At 33.4% G+C, this 19,498-nt stretch overlaps 2 protein-coding genes across 5 annotated transcripts in view; one reads left to right on the forward strand and one right to left on the reverse strand.

Moving 5' to 3' along the window:
- DNAJC24 (DnaJ heat shock protein family (Hsp40) member C24) overlaps positions 1 to 2,752 on the forward strand; it is a 51,136-nt gene extending 48,384 nt beyond the window's left edge. The window contains exon 5 of the mRNA XM_069469769.1: positions 906 to 2,752. Coding sequence (XP_069325870.1) covers positions 906 to 1,036 — 131 coding nt within the window. The 3' untranslated portion in view covers positions 1,037 to 2,752. The remainder of the gene's footprint in view (positions 1 to 905) is intronic.
- Positions 2,753 to 2,827: 75 nt separating this feature from the next.
- Positions 2,828 to 19,498, reverse strand: part of IMMP1L (inner mitochondrial membrane peptidase subunit 1) — a 65,980-nt gene continuing 49,309 nt past the window's right edge. For all 4 annotated transcript variants that reach the window (XM_069469768.1, XM_069469766.1, XM_069469767.1 and 1 more), the window contains 3 exons: positions 19,180 to 19,306; positions 3,882 to 3,992; positions 2,828 to 2,992 (listed from right to left, as the gene is read on the reverse strand). In XM_069469768.1, coding sequence (XP_069325869.1) covers positions 2,924 to 2,992; positions 3,882 to 3,992; positions 19,180 to 19,306 — 307 coding nt within the window. In that variant the 3' untranslated portion in view covers positions 2,828 to 2,923. The remainder of the gene's footprint in view (positions 2,993 to 3,881; positions 3,993 to 19,179; positions 19,307 to 19,498) is intronic.

A 19,498-nucleotide genomic window follows, 5' to 3' on the forward strand; every position in this document is an offset into this window, starting at 1 on the left:
TAAAAACTTCTTATCTCTGATAAAAAATTGATAGATTATGATAGTGGTAAAATAAATGATGTGATTGGTAAGTTGTTTTTCTTTCACAGTCACTTCTCAGAGACAGTAAATGACCAGTGGGTCAGAGATTCTTTCAGTCAAAGGACAAAAGAATTTCAACTTCCTAGGAAGATAATAGACTTAAAATTCCCACCATTAGAGTCTAAATATTACACCATATTGCCTCCTTTGGGCATCGCACTTCAGCATTTTCTTGTTGGTTCATATATCATTTGTAAACACCAAACAAACAAATACACACACACACACACACACACACACACGCACGCACACCCCATGGGGACGGGGGAACCCATAGTGTTATGTTTATATAGATATGAGTCAGGATTCTTGAAATTGCGTGATACCAGAACAGAAAGTATCCAGATGTTGAACTTGACAAATAGTTGAGTTAGCAGAGTTTTCTGTAAAGGACAGACTCCAGGCAAAAGCACGATGTTCCTTAACGGTGGACAAAATTAGGGGTGTTTTTCTTTTTCCTTTACTATAATGTTTTAGATAAATACGTTGTTGAGACAAATGTGAAATTTACATGAATCCTAAGAAAACAGAAAACTTCCAAATGAATTTCATAAGTTGCTTCAGACCATTCCCACTCCCCACAAAATCTTTGGACTATTGATTCATAGCTTGTTCATCTCCCCTATGATGATTCTTTGGTAGATAATTTTTAGAAGCCCTGCCCCTATGCAAGAATTTTTTTTCCAATTCTCCTTTAAATACGTTTTATCTTTTTGGAGCTTCTTTCTTTCATTTTGCAATTTCTGTGGAATGTACTCTGCATTTTTAAGGGTGTTAGTGAAGTAGGTACTTACGTTTGAAGCATTATTTTGTTTTCTTTGCAGATGATCACTCTTTTTCTCTGAGTTGCCGATGTGGTGGAAAATACAGTGTTTCCAAGGATGAAGCAGAAGAAGTTAACTTGATTTCTTGTGATACATGTTCACTAATTGTAGAAGTCCTTCATTATAACTAAAATTGTTCACTACTGGGAATCATTTAACTTTGTATTCAGACATGATGAGGAGAGGCCTTTGGGCTTTGTCGATTCAAGGAAATGTATTTTTTTTTTTTTGTCAGCCCTACTATAATATCTGTAAAGATAATATTTGTAAGAAAATATAAGGTTGTCCGGTAGAGACCACCTTAGATTAATAGAAAATTAATTTAGTTATTTATATGTATTAATATTTACAGGTTGCCAGAAAATGGACTTGAACTATAAATTGTATTTAGTGCAAATTCCCATGTAAGAACTTACTATTTCCAACTCATGGAGGAGCAAGAGGGAAAAAAAAAAAAGATGTTAGAAAGAAAAAAATAAATCAAAAAAAGAAAAAAAAAAAAACAAAGAACTTACTATTATTTCATTTTTCCTTGATACAAAATAAGAATTTTCTGTTTCCTAACATGAGCATATCTCCTCTTTTAGTGGGTAGCAGTATCATCATATTCCTTTATAGTTACTAAGTTTCTGATCTAACATGTTTCTAGATGTTAAAGTTACAGGTGTATTGTACATCTTTCTCAAATTGTAGGGTCATTAGAATTAAATTAGAATCTTTTGTGAATAATGTAAGGTCAGTGCTTCTATAATGAAGAAGGCTCGAAGTGGATATTGATGAGGTTATTTCAGAGTTAAGAGAGTAGAAAGAAAGATAGCTTTCGAGTGAGAAGACTTGACTCCAGTCTTTACGCTGTATTTCCAAAGTTCATGAACACTGTCATATCCAACTTTAAATGTAATTTAGGAAATGGAAGCTTTTTAAAAAAATGAAATTGGTACATTACTTTTAAGATATAGCATTAATGCCTACACTTATGAATAAGTGGTATGGGATGATTAAATGTAATTATATAATGTATTATTGACTATAGCAGACTATAGATGGCATATTCCTTAAAGATTTATTTTTTTTTATGATTCAATATTCCACATACAGTATAAGTCAGAACTCATTTAAAGAACTTTAAGGGACGCTTTATGGCAGTGGTCCCCAACCTTTTTGGCACTACAGACTGGTTTCATGGAGGACCGTTTTCCCATAGATGCTGTGCGGGCGGGGGATGGCTTCGGGATGATTCAGGCACATTACATTTATTGTGCAGCTAAACCTCTCTGGTAATGATAATCTGTATTTGCAGCTGCTCCCCAGCACTAGTGCCACCGCCTCAGCTCCACCTCAGATCATCAGGCATTAGATTCTCATAAGGAGCTCAGAACCTAGAGCCCTCAAATGTGCAGTTTACAGTAAAGTTTGTGCTCCTATGAGACTCTGATGCCCCTGCTGATACGACAGGAGGCGGAGCTCATGTGGTGATGCGAGTGATGGGGAGCAGCTGTAAATATAGAAGAAGCTTCACTCGCTTGTCCGCCACTCACCTTCTGCTGTGCAGCTTGGTTCCTAACAGGCCATAAACTGCTACCGGTCTGTGGCCCGGGGGTTGGGGACCACAGCTTTATGGGATCCCTGAAACATGTTTACTTCAAGTGAGTGGGCTAAGCATGTAACTTAGCAGTTTTTTAAGTCTAACTCTTGGCATTGTCAGATTGGATTTATAAATAAAAAGAGATACTACTCTTGCCTTGTAACTGTAGCTGAAGTATGAGGCGTATTCTAGAAGAGATTATTTTCATTATACCTCTTAAAAATTTCAAAAGTGAGGTAGTCATCCAGGTCTCCCCTCCCACAAATATTTTGAACTAATGTAGCTCGCACAGTGTGTTGCTTATTTTTTACATTTAACAATTAAAAATAACTAAAAATGAATAGCAAATAGTTTATTAAGTGCTTGGTTTCAATGGCAGTAATAAATTCACTTGAACAAGAGACAATAATCAAGTCATAAAAATATATTTTTGCTAATCATCAGAAAATCTCTGGCCATTAGGGCTGTCACGTAGAAATCCAAAATCACTCAGAGGCCAAATCTGTAAAATAAAAATGTGGTTGTAGACAATTAATGAAAGTAATATTATATCATCATCATATTCCTTTTTTCTATTCATCCCTTTTCTCTGTCATATATTAAAACACTTTGTCCTTGTCAGTCAAGAATAAAATTATCTGCATCAAAATAAGACTTTAGAAAATCAACTTCTATGCATATATATTTAAACTCTAAAGTTTGGAACATTCAAATATTATATAAGAAACTATATGTGTTTATTTAGTGTATGAATATATATGCATGAATATATGAATGTCTGTGTTTGACTACCCTCAAATAAGAGTGAATTACACACCTTCAACTTAAAAGTGTTTAGGTTTTAAGTACCTGAATATGGCAACTGTTTAAATGTAAAGAATCCTATAAATTATCCAACAGTCCCATGTATTCATGTCTGTTTTTCTCCATACTGCTTGTGATAGAAAGGAGGAGCCAGTGAAAATAACCTTCCCTAAGAATCATGCATTCACTATAACCACATAAGTCCATGACTCACTGTACTTAACTGGGGTATCCCTGCATTACAGGTAGTTTGAACCTAGACTGCCGTTTTGCACATACTTATTAAAATATGCCCAGGGTATGAAGATGATTGTAGAAATTGTAAAAGAATTTGATTTTCGGAAATTCAAATTAAAGGTTTCTTACGGTATAGCTAAGGTAGTTTGCGCTTTATTATCATCCCTATGGGAGCTGAAGGAAGGGGGAATAGTGTTTTGAATAAACTATTAAAGACCACCATGTTCATAAAATGTAGTCACAGTGCAACAGTTAAGTGAACTGACAGCCCGAAAATTTCAAAGTTCGTTTTGAGAGAAACTTTTTTTCAAGCTCAGAATAAGGCCTACATTTTAAGCATAAAGTGGTACCTTAAAGAAGATTCGGCCTCTTATTAGTCCGTATGGAATAGGTCCATAGTACCTTGAATCTGTAGAATTCTGTAGATTATCACCTTCTAACCAAACATGACCTGTTGGCACCTAGAATTAGAGAAGAAAAGCAGCCCCTTTAAAAAAGATAAAACCTAATTTGGGTACTATAATTTAAAAGCATGTCATTTAGAGGTAGGGGTAAATGTAAATACCCCTTTTATCAGATAATACAGATTCTATGATTTGCATCTTTGCTTTTATTTCTTGCATAATAAAATAATTTTTACTAAATATCCAAGGTTTCAACTTTTTAAAAGACCTATCTTCTTTTGTCATGTGGTTCCCAAACATTAATTTGTTATACAAACCCCAAACTGAGGTTATAAGAGACCAAAACAGTGTGACAGGGTCATTAATTTAATAGACTTCAAAAGAGGTCATTAGGATGCTGACTGAAAATGTGCCCTTACGTCTCAGTAACAGCATAAGCAGGGCAGCGACTCACTCAGCAACATCCTGGGGCCAATACCAAGGCCAGACCTATTAGAATGCTCATGATGAACTAAATGGTAATTGATTGTGACATCAATTACAAATAATCTCATCATTTTATTGGAGTCGGCTTGTCAGAATTCTAATTAAGATCCCTGTTCTGCCTTTGTACAGGCCATATCTTCAATGCATTATACTTTGATAATGACCATGAAGAACCAGAAGGACCTATTATAAAATCATCAGTTGTAAAATTAATGATGGTGACCTTCTACTAAGTGAAAAGACCCTATCTCCTATATGTCCTATATAGTAACTGGTAAATAAGTTTTAAGTTTTTGCTCAGTGACAACCATAAGCATATTTAGAACACATTATTTTCTAATAAAGCATTCTACAATATGAGATATCTTTGCCCACTAATATCTGTTCAGCATAAGCTTAAAAAATTACTCTCTAGCAGCAATCTTTAAAATTGCTCTTTAGAAGTTTTTATTTTACAGTTTTGTTACCCAAGAAAGTTGAATTATTGACCAGAGCAAAATGATCTACTGGGAAATAATTTATTTTCACTATCTTTTTTGCTTGGGAATCTTATATGAAGAAAAATATCCCTATTTGGATTTAATAACAGAGACTGTAATTTTTTAAATGCCACAGATTATTTTTCTGAAAATTTCATACAAAAATGTAAAATTTCAGTTTTACTTTTTATTATATATAAGAGATTATGCAATTCTGGAATGTTTTATGTCATGTAGAAATACTTGCCAAAAACCTTCAAGTTAACTCCATTTAGATACACTTAAATGTTAAATCTATTTATAGAAAAAGGACGTAAGTTTACTGATTAGAATGTCAGATAGTATAAGATCACTCACTTTTATTAGCGGAAGTAGTTATATTTAATAAGTCCTAGGGACAATAGCAAGGTTACTTCCTACCAATATAATAAAATTGACGAATGTACAGTAAGGCTAAGACTGCTACAGTAGAAAAATTACATGTCAGGTCATAAAAGGAAGAACAAAGTAATGAATTTGGAAAAGCCATATGTAATTAACAGATTATGAAGTATTACTTTGACAAAAGCTGTAAGGTGAAGAAGATCTTTAATGTTTAGCCATAGCTTCTCCTTGAAATGTGTTTATGAAATCTAAAGATAGGTAATATATATAAATAAATGAAATCATGAAGTTAGGGGCACCAGTAAGAGCAAAAGAAAAATATTCTACAAATTAATAAGGCAACAAACCAGGACCCATGTTTATACAATTCTAACTCTCTATGAAGCTTTCCCTAAACTTGTCCTCTCATACCAAATTCTCTGTTTAGAGCACTTACCATATAAAGTCAGCATTGCTTAGGGCCCTAGATACAACATCTTTTCACCTGCTTGGCTCTTCTGTAAGTCTTTACTATATATAATAAATAAGCCAACAAACAGCAATGTCATGATTTTAATTCATTTTTTGAGAGTGTTAATTACTTTTATTACCATTGTTACTAGATTTTTGCCAATCTGGTGAAAAATGGTACATCAGTGTCTTCATTTTCCTTTATCTTATGAGTGAGGCTGAATCTCTTTTCATATGTTCAAAAGCCATATATAATTCCTTTTCTGTGGTGCATTTTTACATATCTTTTGCCATATCTATTGGGTTGATGATCTCTTTTTTCCCCCTCATTTCATAATCACTCTTTAAATATTAGGGAGGGTGTGGTAAGTGGCTCACACCCATGGTCCCAGGACTTTGGGAGGCGAAGGCAGGAGGATGGCTTGAAGTTTAGGAGTTTGAGACCAGCCTGGGCAAACATAGCAAGACTCTATCTCTTTAAAAAAAAAAAAAATTAGGGAGATTATCCCTTTGTGATACAAATGACAAATATTGCCAATTTGTCATTTCTCTTATCAATCTTTGCTTTTTATATCTTCTAAATTTTGAGTCATAGTTAGGCTTTCGTGGTCTCATTTTTTACATTTAACTATTTTATTTTTTTTGGAGTACATTCTGACAGATGGTATAAGGTTTGGAATGTTTTAAATTTTTGTGAATTTAATAGCTAATTTAGTGTGCCTTGGTGATATTTTTCTCTTCATTTATTTGATTATTGGCAAGGTAGAACATTATTCTCTGCATGTTTTCTGATTGTATTGCATCTTACGTTAATAGTCTGTACCTACTTTTGTGTATATTAACCTTTGGGATCTTGATTTTCTTATCTACCTGCAAATGTTCCTCATATAATACAGACAGGGTTAATATATTTATTACAAATATTTTTCCCAGCCTATTTTTGTCTTTATATTTACGTTCCACACAGTTTTTGTGTTTATACATTAAATATTTATTATACCTGTCTCCCTTTTTGTGATTTTAATTATTTAAAGTACCTAAACCAAAATTGGAACTCAAATACTTGCTGACAATTAAATACTTACAAGGAACAATTGTAATTAGCTAGGTCTCTTTTGTGACAGAGATGACCCGAGTTTCTTCCAAATTGGTGAAATAAAATGATGAAGTATTATTTTGGGGGTAATAAAATTAACAACTACAGAAAGGAATTTTGTAAAAGAAACCTAGAACATATCACCAGGAGCCTTTTATTTGATACTTAAAATAACCTGTGAAGTACTGTTATTGTTATTTAGTAGAGGAAAAAGAAATAGGTTCAAATATGTGACAAGCTAACTTGTAAATGACTGCAATTAGCAGGATTGTCACCAGATCTCTACATGACTAAAATGTTGGTGTAGCCAAGAACTCACTTATTTAAACAAAGTACCACACATTTTTGGTTGGGGTATGAAATGCAAAACCTGACTTTTCTAGTATGAACTGATGCAAGGAGTGATGCAACTGTGTTTTGAGTTAGAAAGGAAATTTTTGTTCTGCTTCTTGCATAAGAACAAAAATTTCCTTTCTAACTCAAAACACAGTTATTGTGTGTTAAATTAACCTACTAGTTATTACTAAATTGAAAATTCAAACCACGTAAGAGAAAAAAGTTCTATAGTAATATAATAAAATATAAATAGGATAAAATAGATTAAAATGTATTTATTTTTTAAAAAGCTATGATAATTTTACAACTAATGCTGAAAAGCACTCCAATAAACACCTTTATAATGTTTTGCAAATGGCCAAAAATGGAAATCCCTAATTCCATGTCTTTGTGCATAACTTCTCATAATCAAAAATTTTAAGTTAGATTATTTTTTAATACTCTCATAAATCTGCTATACCATCTTGAGTGAATGCATGAGATCAAATAGGAATATATGAGTATATGTTTCCAATGAATGCCACAAAGAAATTGTTTTTACTTTTACTCAAACCTGAATTTTCCCTGTGTCTTGGACATAGCTAACTTTAGGGCTAAATTTTAAAGCATTTAAAGAACCCTTAAATCATTCCTGTTTTTCCTTTCTACGTCAGAGGTTTACTTCCCGAGCTATGATAAAACCTAATCTCAAGGCTGGACAAAGGAATCAATCCTCTAGTTCTCAGCTATATTTACTGAGGTCTAGTTAAGTGCTTCCTTTTTAGTACAAGCAACAAATGTAATTGCCTCATGGCTTGCGGGTGTCCACTTAACAAAAGAGGTTTTTGTGAGGCAACCCACAGGTGTTACCTTTCTTGATTCAAGTGAAATCTGATGAAAGAGTCCACAATATCAAATAACACATTTACTAAACTGTAATCAAACTCATTTATGTGATTAAGCAAAGAACAAATTTCTAATTTGTTTGATGAAGCAAAGAACAAATTTTGGATCAAACTTGCTAATTTGGGAAAGTTCTGACTAAAAAGTAAGGTATTTGTAAGTTTGATTTTTCAAAAGTTTCAAAAAACAGAAAATCCTAAGAACAGATTGATTTTTTAACTAACCCTTTACCACATATTTTATAGTTTACAACCAACAAAGGTAGGGTGTACACTGGCCCTGCCTATTGCTCATGCTTCTTTAATGGTCCTTTTAAAATGACTACAAAAGAAAAGGAAACAATAGTCATTAAAGCAATAAACAAAAATCACAAAAGGAGAGGAGCAAGGTTTTTAGAATCCTTTCTTTTACTTGATTATTTTTTCCTTTTCCTGTAATGTATAAGAAAAATAGAGGCATATACATTTTACAAAAGCAATCACATAAAATCTTTTTGGTAAAAGCATATGGGAATTGTATATCATTTCCAATGATATACCATTGAATGATATATCAATGGCACTTTAGTCTCAATATTTCATTCTGCACATATATTTTAAAGATTTTTCTTTATGTCCAACGGAATAATCAGTAAAATATAAGATGCAGAATTTCCTTTTTTCCTTGAAAAAAGTCCCTATGATGAATATACATTCATACTGTGTCATTTTAGTCCAACAAGTAATACCCATATAACTGGTTTTTATTTTACCATCTTCCAAGTGAGCAGTATCAATTCAAATTACTATCCACTGTGTGGCTACTATGTACTCTGTTTAATTATGACTTATATAACCAAAATGTGGCCACAATAAGACTCTATGCATATGTACTACCAGAGTGAATATTTAGAAAATGAAATAATTTATTGCTCTCTGCACACATAGTACTAGAGAGAATATTTGGAAAGTGAAATAATTTATTATTGTTCTAAAAGGATTTTATAAAACTCAGTATTTGTTTGATTCAAGTAACAGCAAAATTAGAAATATCAGTAAAAATAAATGTTGGCATTTATGCTTCCTGTAAACATCAGCAGAGCTATAAACAAAAACATACATGTAAAAAAGTGAAGAATTAAATCCCCTGAGACACAATAAATTAGAACAGCTTTTTAGAACACAAAGATGAAAAAAAAACATTAATCTTTAATTTAAAAAAATGGGAGTGTGTCAAGTACCAGTAATGGGCATGTCTGAAAGCAAACTCAAAAACAGTTTCACTAATATTCTGTCTTTATTGACATTCTCCTTGCCCTAGCTTCTTACCCACATGCGGTCTACTTGAGCCAATTAAGGCAGTAGAATATCTGGAGTCATGATGGAAGTGCTCCCAAAATGCTAGATGCATGACAAAGGGATTGCATTTATAAGGACCAGGCACAGAATACTTAATACACTGATTATTTTAATGGGCACTATTTTCTATGCAGTCCTGCTTCTTTTTCTCTCCATTTAAATTCTGCCTTATAACTATCCTTTCCACATAATTCCTGGGGATTGCTGTTGTCCTTCCCTACTTAAAAATGGTGCCACTTTAGGTTCATAACCGGTCATCACCAACAGAAATCTAAACAAAAGTTTCAGTAAGCTTACACCTACAGCACCGGGGCTCAAGTAGGCTTTTTTACTACCATGTTCTCTTTCATTATTGAGCATCTCCCTGCTGAGTAGGTTTAAAGCTTAGTCTAAGACTTGACTTGCTCATTCTCATAGCTATTACAAGCTAAGCTCCTTCATCTTCTCCCTAAGCACTCAATACCTCCATCTATCCTGAATAATAATCTCTGATGGGTTGTTTAGGATAGTGGTTAAAGACACAGTCCACACAGTCATAATCATGAGTTCCAAATGCAACTCTGCAACGTACTAGTTAAGCACCTTGGACAAGTTATTTAAACCTTATGTATACAACTAAGACTAATAGATACATTACAGAAATATTGTGAGAACCAAATGAAGTAACACAAGGCTTTTGGCACCAAGTAACCACTCAATAAGAGGACTTACTGGCAGTTGCCACAGCTGCCAGTATAAATGATGCCTGCTGGGCTTGCTTTGTTCCTAATTTCCTAAGCAGTCTACCCAGTTCTCTACAAAATGAACTGTGCTTTGCAATTTTACTTTGATTATGTTTTTGGTTATTTTCTTTTACACTGTATTCAATTATCTGGTGATACCCAAGTCTTTGAATTGAATCCAATATAACTAAAAATGTACAGTAATTGTGAATAAGTGCCATATTAAATATGCTAGCTGATTTAATTTGATTTTCAAGATCAAATCACCCTAAGTTAATAGTAAACACTAACATTTTCATACTTTCAACACACATCTTCATCAAGCAATGTTTATTAGATAGCAAATGCTTAGGCCCTTCCTTATGAAGCATCCACTTCTTCAGAACCATTTACCAACTAGTCAGAAGGCAGAGGAAGGGAAAGAGGATTGGGAATAAATCCAATATATAGGCCATTCTATCCAAGCCACTCAATATTAATGTCTCAGTCTTTTACTTTTAACTTTTTTGTTCTACTTGATATTAGTATTTAAAAGAAACATTTTATATCCTCATTCTAAGAATATCTCTGCATTTTCACTCTAATACAGCCTGATCTACACCCTTGTTCTAATATTCCAGAAGATGAGCTGAACTTAACACAATATAATGTATTTCAAAGTATAGTAGAATACAGTTGTATTAAAATAATGAGTTTTCTCATGCTTTCAGAAAAAGAGTTCTAAATAGTTGCTAAATCAGATGCACATTGTATACAATAAGTACTGATATGTTTCCACCATAAAGTTTTATTCCTGGCACCTCATATAATTCTTACCAAAGTCCAAACTCATTCCTATATGGATTTATTGCTACAGCTGAATCTCTGTAGCTTTTTTCAATTTCTAATTGCCCCTATGCATAACTGCTTCATAAAGAAATAGGCTAGAAAACAGATTTATATCTGAAATGATATTAGAAATAGAAGGTCACCAGCAGAAAGAGCCCATACTTCAAAAAAAGAAATTATTAAAATTAAATATGTAGGTCTTTTTGTACTTGTTACTAATGCATTTTTTTTAAAAAAAAAAAAAAAGGAATTATGGCATATTTTTCTTTGACAGACACTTCTCCTACTTGTGTTTTATTCATCAAACACAACTCTAATGTTCCAAACTCTGCAAATTATTTAGAATAAAATCTAGCTTTGTGAATACAAAATTGCAAATTAGGCAGGTGGATGACAGGTGACTTTTCTTTGTGATGACACCTGATACAAAGAGAGTAGCTGAAGATCTTTTAAAAGTAAGATTGATCTAGATCTGAGAGCATCAAAACATTGTTTTGACTAAGAGATCATGAAAACATACTGTGTGGACATCAAGGAGGAATAGCAAAGCATCCAGATGTCATTTGGGGAAAGCAGTGTTTTTTGGCTTCTTTTTTTTTTTTTTTCTTGCCACTTGCTATAATAATTTAATTTAATTGCTATGGTATTAATTTAAAATACAGTTGATATTAGTATTGATACTAGTAGATAGCTACACTTGTCCAAAATTGAATATATCTTCTGTTCATTTCCCAAACTAACATTTTCACCTTGCCCCTATTTTATTGTACCACCTACTCCTATTACAAAAGCTAAAAACTTAGGTGTCATTTTTAAACCCTGCAATTCTCTTTCTTCCAGCATCCAATCTTGTCTAGATACTTCCTTAATCTTTCTGCAATCTTCATACTTCTTTCCATTCTCAATGTTATTATCTATTAACTGGTCTCACTGCCTCCAGGCTCCTTCCTTCTTCCCTCCCTCGTCCCTTCCTCCTTGCCCCCTCCCTCCATTCCTCCCTTTCTTCATTTTCATTATTTCAGAAAGCTCTACTGGCATTGCTGGAGGCCAGGACTTGATCTACCCTAACATGATGGTGCTGACCCTCAATAAAATGTTTGTGGAATTAAGGAATGCATGCATAAATAAAAAAAGGAAATCTGAGGGATGAATGTCTGGCAAATTATGCCTACACGATAGCCTCCTGAAAGCCATTTAGGTCTTCTTTCCCATCCTACCCCTCTGTCCTCCCTCCCAAGTCCAGTGGTCTGGCTGCCACTAAGGCAGCCTCATTACGGAGATGCATGAATGCTGGGATTGGTTTGGGGTCAGAAGTCCGTATCGGTCCATGTCCCTAGACCTACTTTGACTTTCCTTACATAGAGAAGTCAGGTCTCTTCAGATGGCAGGTTTCTCTAATCCTTCCTGATTTAGAGATTCATAAACAATGTATAGGAAGTAGATGAGAATATCAAATTGCATCTGAGAATTTTAAATTATTCACCTATAGTTGTAAGTACCTTGTTAAAAATACTGCTTAGTATCCTTCCCTGTTGGCTCTGCATGTGTGTTTGTGGAGATGCGAGCACTAGCTGTGCCATACTAAGTGATTTGTACATTTTCTTAAAGTAGTTATGAAAATTCTAACCCAGGAGGAAAACACTCTCACATCTAGACTGGCAGTGTAATAACTTGTAATACCAATAATTTCTGGCTAATGTCATTTTATAACATGCATACCTACTTTTATATATGTTACTTCTCTTTTCCACTCTTATTTTAGGTAGAGTGAGAATATTTTTATAGACTAATATTAAGCTGTTCACAGAAACTTGTCAAATTTTAATTTTCCAAAGTATAACATAAGAACTTCATTTAGTTGCTTATTCCAAAAGACATCTGAACATATTCCACCTAATCAACAGCAGCTTTTCCAACAGACTTAGATGACTGTAATCAGATGAGGAAGCCATGTGATATCTGAAATATTAATATATTCTCTTTAGTACCAAAAGAGTTCGGAGTCTGGTTCAGATACTTACATAGAGCAATAGTGTTAACAATTTTAATCTTTCTTAATTTCTCTCAATTACTTTAAGGTAATTTTAAAGTATAGAGGTCCCAAATAACTTGAAGATAAAAATACATATAATACTGCCTCTACATTTGCACCAAAGGCACTGACTTTCTAACTTAGAGTGATTAAAATATTATTAGGTGAGCAACATGAATAACATGAATAATTCATGAGCAACATGAATAAATTTCAGGACAACCCGCTTCTCTTTCAGGAGAAATACTGATCTTCATATAGACATATTTTCAAACATAAAAATAAAATATATTGCTACAAAATAAAATTCTTATAAACTACATATTATTGTTAAACTAAGCACAAATTATTCTGAAAATGTTCACATAACACATCAGAAAATGCTTAAGCTGAGGGGCCTCAAAGATGATTCTTTAGTGAACAAAAACACCTTAGACTTGTAAATACTAAGTCAAATTTATCTTCAGAATTGTGTTAGCTATAGGATGAAAAAGTCACGTCATCTCCGCAGTGAACTTCACTTTAGCAAAAGAGTAAACATATTTCCTCCACATCAGCTGCAATCAAGGCATTAGCAGTATGCCATGATTGATTATCCTGGGAGCCGTTGCTGAGAAATGGATGTGTAGCACAGGTTTTTATCACTATAGTCTGCAAAAAACTAGTCCCTTGTTTAGATATCCTAGTTGTAATAAGTGACATTATTAGGTAGTTCTTCTATTTAAATGACATAAGGATTTAGTATATCAGCAGCTTACAATACACAAGCCTTTCAATCTGATGATTCCTCTCTCTACAGAGAAGTACTTTTTTCTGTTTATAATACAAGTGGTAATAGAAGACCAGATGGTTGTGACTTTTTGCTAAGGTAAATGACATTTAAACAAACAGAAAAACAGCTTTAGGATATTCAGGGATTTGAACTATAACCTAAATACACAGTACACATTAAAGGACTATTAGTGTTAACTATATAACATGACCATTTTATAATGCTAATTAGGGAGATTGTTTCCCAGATTGTCAGTTTTATTTAAATATTTTCTAATATACTGCAAAACAGCTTTATTACTGCCATATTGTTGCATTTCCAAGTTTTTATTAATAAAAACACTACACCAGCAGTGTATCCTGAAAACATTTAATCAGTTCTTTCTGAAGGATAAAATTGTCTCCATTTCTTACATTTCTACCAACAATAATGATATTGTTATTAATATATTCTATAATTCACAAAGAAAAATGTAAGAAATACTACATTCCTTATTCAGCTACCATCACTGTGCCGTGGTTGTAGACTATCATTTGGTGAACAGCATTTCACCTTTTGTGTACAATACTGGAATCTGTGTTAACAACATCCAAAAACCTTTATATAGCTTGATATTTTTGGTAGTGCTAGAAGAAAAATAAAACATAATTTTCCTAGTAAGTACAGATCTGCTTCCTTTAACAATAGTGAAAGATTGCTATGCTTTAACCACAGGAATATACTGGACTCTCCATAATCATATTCTATTAATATGTCTATTTTCATTACAAGGTAGCCGTTATAGTTAAGAAACTAAAACTCAATAAATAAAGTTTTAATTGTTTGAAAGATTCCAAAAATGATTCTTCATTTTACAATGAACAACCACTGAAAAGCAGAAGTTTTCACTTAAAGGAGATGTTTATAAACCACAGGTAACAACTTTACCCATCATTAATTTGTCAACCAATAAAAGGATCAAAAGAACAAAATACTTATATAGTAGTTAAATATATCCAAAAAGCACATGTATTTTTACTTAAATGTAGAAAACTCTTATCACCACATAACCTAATTAGTAGGATTGAATGTTGCAAGGGCAACGTATCCTTCATTGTAACAAAGACCACCATAGCATTTCTGGGGCACCAAACCTTCCCCCCAAACAAGACCAAGTTAGGTCCAGCATACCATAATTCCCCTATTCCTTTAGAAGACTTAATTTAGACCAAGTTCAGTACTCCACAGTGATAACCTAGAGAGAGTGGTATCCCCTAAACTAAGTGAAACCAGGTTTCAAAAACAACTATTTCAAATACTAACAATTGGTCAAGTAGGACAAGGTCAGACAGTTGACCCACAGGAGAGACAACAGAGAAGTTGGGGACTTTGACAAGAACTGTTTCAATGAAGCAGTAGGGACCAAAAGCCTAACTGGAATGAGCACGAGAATAAGAACCTCAGAGTAGAGTAAGTATATACAACTCTTTCCTTTAGGAGGATGTAGTGTCAAGGAAGTTTGTTTGGATGGGAGATTTTACAGCATGTTTCCTGATAGGAATTTACTATATTTCAAAATGTCTACCTCTACCATAGTTATACTATGGGTTAAAATCACAGTCTTGGACTATCACACAATATTATCCTAATAAAGATTACAAAGTGTTTTTCTTCTTCTCTTCATTGGCTTTATAACAAAATTTTACTGTATTTCCTGAGCTCTGGCCCTGTATTCCCTAGGGAAATGGAGACTTAATTAAATAAGGTTTTACTTTGGATATTGCCTGCTGTGCAAACCAACAGAAGAATGCCAATTCATGTTACTTATTTCCTATTTACTAAATACTCCTACTTACAACTAAATTATTTTTGGTAAAGTAGTGGCTTCGAACAGTAAACTGAGGAATTCCTACAGTATGTTTAGCAAGGCAAGGTGTTAAAGACGTTTCAGCTGATTACAATTTGTTTCTTTTGAGAGTCACAAATTAAGCTCATATCCTTACAGTAGCCAATACTCAGCTCATAATCCCAGGAAAATATTGGCCTCAAAATAAGCAAAACCCACTGCAATAGCAACTTAATAGGAACTGCTTAGTTTCCAAATACTTAATGTAAAAAATAAATCTGGTTCATAAGTGTTGCTTGCCACGTGGACTTTTAGAACTCTGGAATGGGGGTGGGGGGAAAGAACTCTGAAATTAAATAAAATGATTCCACATCACTTAACCAATGTTTATGTTCTTTTTTGCCAACCTACAAACAATGCCATTTCTTTCATATGCTAAATTCTATAGTCTAGGTTCCAAGTGATAATTTTGGTGTTTTGCTTTCTGACACACCTATATACAAAAATATTTTTTGCCTGTAATTCAAAACATACTTAATATTGATCATCTTTATTCTGCCATTCAGTCAAGATCTGAATAGTAATGTCTTCATCTTATAAACAATGATTTTTCTAAGAGTACACATAGGTATCTAGGGGAAGAACTCCACTTAATAAAATACAGCACAGTGTGCTTCTGAGATAACTGAAAAAGGGAACACTGTAGAGGGGCAGACTTTGCAAACAGTTTGGATATCTTTTCAGAGTACTACAAACTTGGATGAATTTTTGTTATAAATCACCTTGATTAATGGAACACATTTGCTAAAGTGGTTCTGTAATAGCTATACAATTCTTAGGGCTTGAATAACCAAGCCTAGAAAAACTGGTGGGGGGAAGCCCTGGAAAACACTGGCTTCCCTTTCAGAATCAATACTGCCCCTGCATAGAAATAGTTCCCTTTCTTTTATAAAATAACAAAGACAAATACACTTTAAGGGAAGTACAATTTGATGAGATGGGAATAGAAATAATAATTAAATAAGTAGATGATATTCTGGGATAAGTAGTGGCACAGGAAGGAATACAGATTCTGAATCCAGGCTACTTGTGTTTGAATCCCAACCCTTCCTCTCAGTTTGAAATTGGCCAATTTATTTAGCTTCCCTGTTGTTTAGTTTTCCTATCAAATAGTACTGTTACCTATTTCATTGGGTTGCTGTTGTGATAATTAAATAAGTTAACCCTTGTGACAGTACAGAGGAAGTACGTAAGTGTTGGCCAAGAATATTACAATTATGTATTTATTGTATACTTATAAATATGCCAAACCAAAGTGAATGGAATATACCTGGAACAAAATGGCAGTGTCCTCTAATTTGTCCATTCATAAAACATATAAAAACTCAATGACAGAAGGAATAAATTCCGGTGTCCCATTGCACAGTAGGGTGACTATGGTTAACAATATTGTACTGTGTATTTCAAAATAGCTAGAAGATTTTAAATGTTCTCACCACAAAGAAATGATAAATGTATGAGGTGATAAATATGCTAAATACTCTCATTTGATTTTTTATACAGTGTACACATGTATCAAAATATCACACTGTATCCCATAAATATGTGCAATTATTTTGTGTCAATTAAAAACAAAAAATCCTCAATATTTTCCTTAAAGAGAATATTCATAAAAATTTACATCTCACAGTCCTTTGGTTATCTTCTCTGATTACTCAGCAGAGACTTTAAATCCTTTTGTCCTGATATTCCTCCTTCTATAACTCTTAAAATAAAAATAACGACAATATGGTGTTTGAATAGATAGAGGATATTATTTATTTGTTCTGTTGTTCTGTCTGTTGACAAAACTCTTTCAGGTCTCTAGTATATAATTGTTGCTAAAGCAACTTAGAAATGACTAGAATATCTCATGAATGAAGGTGAAACTGTATGATAAAATCTAACATTTTTTAAGAAGCAAATGATACAGTGTTCATGATGAAAGCCACAATAGAAAAATAGGTTACCTGATTGCACGCTATCATCTTTAACATTAACATCACCATCAGCTAACAATTACTGTGTGTTTAGCGTTGTAGTAATAAATGTCAAAAACACTTGCACAGCTGAACCATAGTCTATTATGGATAGTAAATAAATAATAGATAGATTATTTAATAGTCTATGTTTTTTTTAGCTTTTTGGAGACAGGGTCTTGCTCTGTTGCACAGGCTAGAGTACAGTGGTGTCATCATAGCTTGCTGCAACCTCAAACTCCTGGGCTCAAGCAATCCTCCTGCCTCAGTCTCCTGAGTAGCTGGGACTACAGGCATGCGTCACCACGCCCAGCTAATCTTTTTGTAGAGATGAGGTCTTGCTATGTTGCCCAAGCTGGTCTCAAACTCCTAGGCTCAAGCAATGCTCCCAACTCAGCCTTCCAATGTGCTCGGATTACAGGTGATAGCAACCGTGCCCAGCCTTAATAGGCTATTGATCAAACTTACTTATACGGCAATCAGAGGCTATTATAGTTCAAAATAAATTTACAATGACAAAGACGGTTTAACTCTTCAATTATGTATTTACATTGGGTATGAATATAGAGGTAAAGTTAACAGACATAACAGCTGTATTAATTTGACAGTGACAGAAAATTTGAAGTAGAAAATTAAGCTTTAATTATTACAGTAAGAAGCATATATGCTGAGTAAACAAAAGGCCACCCCCTCCCCCATAAGCCCTGTCATAGCAACCATGTGATTGGTGAAAGGAACTATCATATTACATCTGCTCTTCACTCTTTCATTCTCCTGCTCTTGCATTCTTTTTCTATAGGTAAGCTGATTATATACAATTTCTATTCTAAAATTTTAAAGAGGGTTTTAAAAACTAAAGTGTAGATTTTTCTTTGATTTTGCCAGATTCTCCACTAACTAATCAGTGGAAAAACTTTCTAAGGCAGGGCCCCAGATTTCATGTAGTTATCAGGTTTCCTTTGTCTCATCTATGACAGTTCCTCAGTTTGTCCATGTTATTCATGTCCATGACATTTTTGAAGAACATTGGTCAGTTATACTGTAGAAGGAATCTCAATTCGGGTTTGTCTTATGTTTTCCCATGATTAAACTGAAGTTATGCATTTTTTGTTTGTTTGTTTGTTTGCAATGCCACAAAAGTGATGCTCCCTTCTTGGTAGTTCAACTCAGGGCTACACTATGTTGATATGTCTTGTTATTGGTGAAGTTAACCTTGATCACTTGGGAAAGGTAGTGTCTGAGAGGTTTCTCCCCTAAGGTTGTTCCCTTTGTAATGAATATCCTGAAAGAAGTACTTTGAGACTATCCAAATATCCTATTTCTCCTCAAACTTTGTCCAATAATTTTAGCATCCATTCATAAATCTTGCCTATAATAATTATTACTGAGATGTTTATATGGGGTTTTAAAAGGAACTAAAATATATGAAATATAATGGCCAAATTGTTCTTGATATAAACATACTTAAAGTCTACTGGCTGTAGCACTTTTTCTTACATTCAAAATATGAATAAAATTTATTTTCTTCTGTCAATGTATTCAGTTAATGTCAATCAACTGTGATACCAATGAATAACATAATTGAAATGTTACTTACATAACTATGGCTTTTAAAGAAATCTGATGAACTAGTGGTGAGGATTTTGTCTCCTTCCAAACCAATTACTCTTTTACAAATATTTGATTTTGGATCACTTGGGCTTTTTGCAATCACAATGTCACCTCTGAGGGGGGAAAAAGTCAAAAAAAGTCAGTATTATTTATTAAGCATGAACACACGCATGGTACTGTTTTAATTCTTTTACAAGGCAACTGAAACAAAGCCACATCATTTATCCTCTAATATATGACCCTCCCATTTATTTACTATCTTTGAGAACCTTTGTGACTGACTTTTATGGGTTAGAATCCGACAA

This window comes from Eulemur rufifrons, chromosome 6 (assembly GCF_041146395.1).
Source record: "Eulemur rufifrons isolate Redbay chromosome 6, OSU_ERuf_1, whole genome shotgun sequence".
NCBI lineage: Eukaryota > Metazoa > Chordata > Mammalia > Primates > Lemuridae > Eulemur > Eulemur rufifrons.